Source organism: Cornus florida, unplaced genomic scaffold (assembly GCF_030987335.1).
Source record: "Cornus florida cultivar Cherokee Brave unplaced genomic scaffold, ASM3098733v1 CherokeeBrave_3.0.0_Hap2_Chr10, whole genome shotgun sequence".
Taxonomy (NCBI): domain Eukaryota; kingdom Viridiplantae; phylum Streptophyta; class Magnoliopsida; order Cornales; family Cornaceae; genus Cornus; species Cornus florida.
The window spans coordinates 66,900,303-66,904,511 of NW_026775580.1; the positions used below are offsets into that span (position 1 = coordinate 66,900,303).

Consider the following 4,209-nt stretch of genomic DNA (forward strand, 5'->3'; position numbering starts at 1 on the left):
AAAGTTAAACTTCACTGCTGCTAGGCTGCTTTTGGCTCGGTCCATTGACGCGCTGATCGCGGCTAGCGCTTTTTGCAGGGATAACCAGTAGTTCAATGGGACACTGGCTTGGGTAAAAATAAAGGTTCCCAACAATGGCGTGTTTTGATTCTTCACAAACTCAATAAAGCCGCACTTTTAACTATCTTTGGGGAACCAACTTGAAAGTAAACAAAAACACGCAAATGAAACTAATATGTACAATATGATCAACTAATTGACTTAACTAATGCAAATAAGGGCGTTTGAATATGCAATATTCGGCGCTTGTCATGTACGATACTCATGGGCAGAATGAACTTGGATGACCAGTACATATGAGTAGAAAAAAAGACTACTCTGATGAGCTGCAGCCTGCCTACATTTGGTTGCATTAACTTCCCAACGTGGTTTATAGATAAAAAGATGGACACATTTAAAACCTTCTCAATGATAAACTTAATCATATGGGTCCTTGCGTCTATATAAACCCACATCGAGTCCTCACTTCTCATCAATATTAAAGTCATCTTTAATATATGTCACTACTTGTAAAAATGACTTCCAAGTTTCTTCTTCTTTTTCTTCTTGGTTCTCTTGTCTATAACACCTACAGTAGGAAGCTTGTAAGCTCAAAGACTTCTCTGGAAAAAGAACAAGGATTGTTTCACTGCAGAGGATTAGGTGGTGGAGGCGGTGGTGGATTCGTAGGTGAGGGTGGAGGTGTTGGTTCTAGTGGTGCAACAGGCTTTGGTGGAGGTGCTGGTGCTGGTGGAATAGCAGGTGGTGGACTTGGTGGAGGTGGAGGTGGAGGTGGTGGTGGAGGGTTTGGGGGAAGCGATGGCGGTGGTAGGGGAGTAAGTGGTGGGACTGGTTTCGGAGGAGGAGCTGGTGGTCGGTTTGGAGGAGGGTCTAGACTTGGTGGTGGTGGTGGTAGTGGTGGTGGTGGAGGGTTTGGCTGTGGTGGTGGCGGGGGACTTGGTGGCGATGCTGGTGGCGGATTTGGTGGAGGAGCTGGTGGCGGCGTTAGAGGTGGACTGCCTTAAGGACAGAAGCTGCATTTCCAAGCATTCTTAGTTTCAATTACATATAAGGGTCGTGTGCGCTTTACACCCCTGTAATATCAATATAGTGCGTATAACCCCCCCCCCCCCATTGTTTGTTTACCTCCCCTATGCTTTAAAAATGGTGCGAATGAGTGCATTTTGGGCATTGACCGTTATTGACCGATACCGGAGCTATAAAAAGACTAAAATAGCCCTCTATCTATGATTTAAAAAAACTAATAATATAACATAAAATGTGAAAAGACTAAAATAGCCCTCTATCAATACTCCATCTCTATTCTCGTTCTCGACTCTAATATTGCCCCCTCTCTCTCTCTCTCTGTCACTGCAAACTACAAAACCATACAAGAATCATAAGTTCAAAACCCATATATCTATCTATCTGCAAGAATCAAAAGTTCAAAACCAACTAGGAAAAAAAAGTCCAAAAACCTATTACCTATCAAAACCCATGTCAGCATATCATTTCAAATTTTTTAAAAAATTAAAACCCATATCTTTCAGTTTCCATTTCATATTGTTCAAAAAATCAAAACCCATATCTTTCAGTTTCCATTCCAGATTGTTCCAAAAATCAAAACTCATATCTTTCAGTTTCCATTTCAGATTGTTTAAAAAATCAAAACCTATATCTTTCAGTTTCCATTGCCCGCTATTCCAGTTCGGGTTCGCTGTTCACAAGCTTCAACCGCTGTCTCTCAACTCTCAAGCTTGCCCACCCCTCTCTTTCACTACAACTGCTAACTTGTATGTATGGGTTTTGTTTTAATTTTTTTTCTAAATCAACTAATCAAGGTCTATAATTCTTGTTTTGCAAACTAAATCCTATTTGGTGAAATTTTTTATGATCTTTTTTATATAATTTGACGAGGCCACTTGTATACGCCAAAATAATGTAGTGAATGTGCGGTTCAATAAAAGCCTTTTAGGTCAAGTTTAAATTTATAAACACCACTACCACCACTACTATTAACGTAGCAAGAGTGAGTAGGGATCGTCCCAAGGAATTATATGTGTTGGAATTTAACTTCGACTCTAATGTGTCACAAGATTGCAAAGAGATTTGATGAGATGATTAAACTACTTCAATTAATGAAAATGCAATTAAAATAAAACTAAGTTGAGATAGGGATTTAAGAGATATGAAGAGAGGTCTTAGGGTGTTGGAATTACCACTAAGCTCATGTAATTAACCACTTGCTTTCCATTAATGGGGAATACATTGTTGCAATTAAGATGTGGCCACAAACATAAACACAATTTGCATGTAAAAGTGTGAACTATCTAATGCAAGATTGAATTTTCTACCTAACCAACAAGTAAACTAAGTGTAGAATAACCCACCAAGACAAAAGCATAATCCATCAATTAATTAACAAATGGGTCTAATGAGAGCACACATCAATCTAGAGAATCATGAAATTTGCAATAATAGGCCATGGAATATCAAATCAAGTATAGACTGTCTACCTACCTACAAGCATGAATTAAATTGTAGAATAACCCATCAAGCATAAGAATAATCCATCAAATTAATTGACAAACTCATTCAATGAAAATCATGCTTAGCCATCACTCAATCCTTAATTAATCACACATAGACATGCAACCAATATAGAGAATCTAGTGTAGAGATTAATTCCCAAATAATCACACATAAAACAACATGTAATTAAAATAGAGAATCATAAGGAAGAATTAAATCAACAATCACAAGGCTAACCATTAATCACAACAATATATATATATAAATCCCCAAAAATAGAAATACAAGGGTTTAAATTACACAAGACTTAGGGCTCATCCAAGCCCTAAGTGTAGATCTAGCCAATCATGGAGGAGGTGGATGTAGTCATGAAACCCTCAAGGGCAAGCTCCAAACATGGCTCCATCTTCTTCTTCTTCTTCTTTAAAGCTCTAAAGAGAGAGAGTATGTGAATCTAGAGATGTGTTCTTGAGATGTGCCTCTACTTCCCTCTTTTTTTCGAACCATAATCTCTAACTTTCTAGAGAGAGAAACTAATGAAAATATAAAAATTGCAATGTAAAAATATGGATCTCCCTACAAAAATGGTTCAATCTGTCATATATACAAGGCTTTGAGAGCTCAAAAATGTGAAAACTCGACCCTAAGATCTCCTCTTTCAAGCACAACCCGAGTTGGTTCGAATGAGCTTTAGACCTGCTTTTTTATAACTTCTGCGAACAGTTCGATCGATCAGACTTTTCTTCGATCGATCAGAGTTCAATCGATCCAACTTTTCTTCGATCGATCAGAGTTGGTTCGATCGATCAGACTTTTTTTCGATCAATTAAACTTGGCATATTTTCAGCATCAGCCTCCTTTTGTTCCAGATCAGCCTCCTTTTGCTCCAAATTCTCACCAAGACTTGGTTTAACTCCACAAAGGTTTTAAGAAGCCATTTTTAGCCCGTTTTAACTTTATTGACCAGAAAAAGGAAATAACACGAAATTAGTCTAAAACGGGAAAATAAAATAAATAAAGGTCCTAGACCACTTAAGCTTAAGGGGTTTACATACGCACTTTTCAGCGCTCATCATAATTTTTTTTAGGGCAAATCATTTTAGCCTCCCCAATCGCCTCCAAATCTATTCTCATTCTCAACTCTAAACTTACCCTCTATGCTCCATGGCTGCCTCTACTCTCTCTCATGTCACCCTTTCTCAAGTAAACCACTCTCTCTCCTCCAAACCTCTTTCCAGTTACGTAACATAACATAAAAATGGGTATTTCTTCTTCTCTTTATGATGTTAGTAATATTAATTGGGTTGTGGTTTTTAGCTATGCTCGAGTAAGAATGGGATGTTCTCACCATGTCAAGCTCTAATGGTGAAGTTCACAAGGACTCGTCCTCAATTGGGTGTTGTAACTGCAAACTACAAAAATAAAAAATACCATATACAAATATATATATATATATATATATATGGTGAGGGGTTATAAAGAAATATAAAAGGGCAATTTTGGGAATAAAAGGTTTAAAATGGTCATATTCTCACCGGAGGTGCTTAATTGCACATTTTTATATCTACTATATAAACAAATCTAACAAAAAGGGTGTAATTCGCACAAATTGAAAACCACAGGGGTGTTTTTCAGACT

At 37.7% G+C, this 4,209-nt stretch overlaps 1 protein-coding gene across 1 annotated transcript; it reads left to right on the forward strand.

Annotated features, from left to right (window-relative positions):
• Window positions 1-575: 575 nt before the first annotated feature.
• LOC132277749 (glycine-rich protein 5-like) lies at window positions 576-3,902 on the forward strand. The gene is made up of 2 exons (XM_059779598.1): window positions 576-951; window positions 3,889-3,902. The coding sequence occupies exons 1-2, from the start codon at window positions 576-578 to the stop codon at window positions 3,900-3,902; spliced, it is 390 nt and encodes a 129-aa protein (XP_059635581.1).
• Window positions 3,903-4,209: the final 307 nt, after the last annotated feature.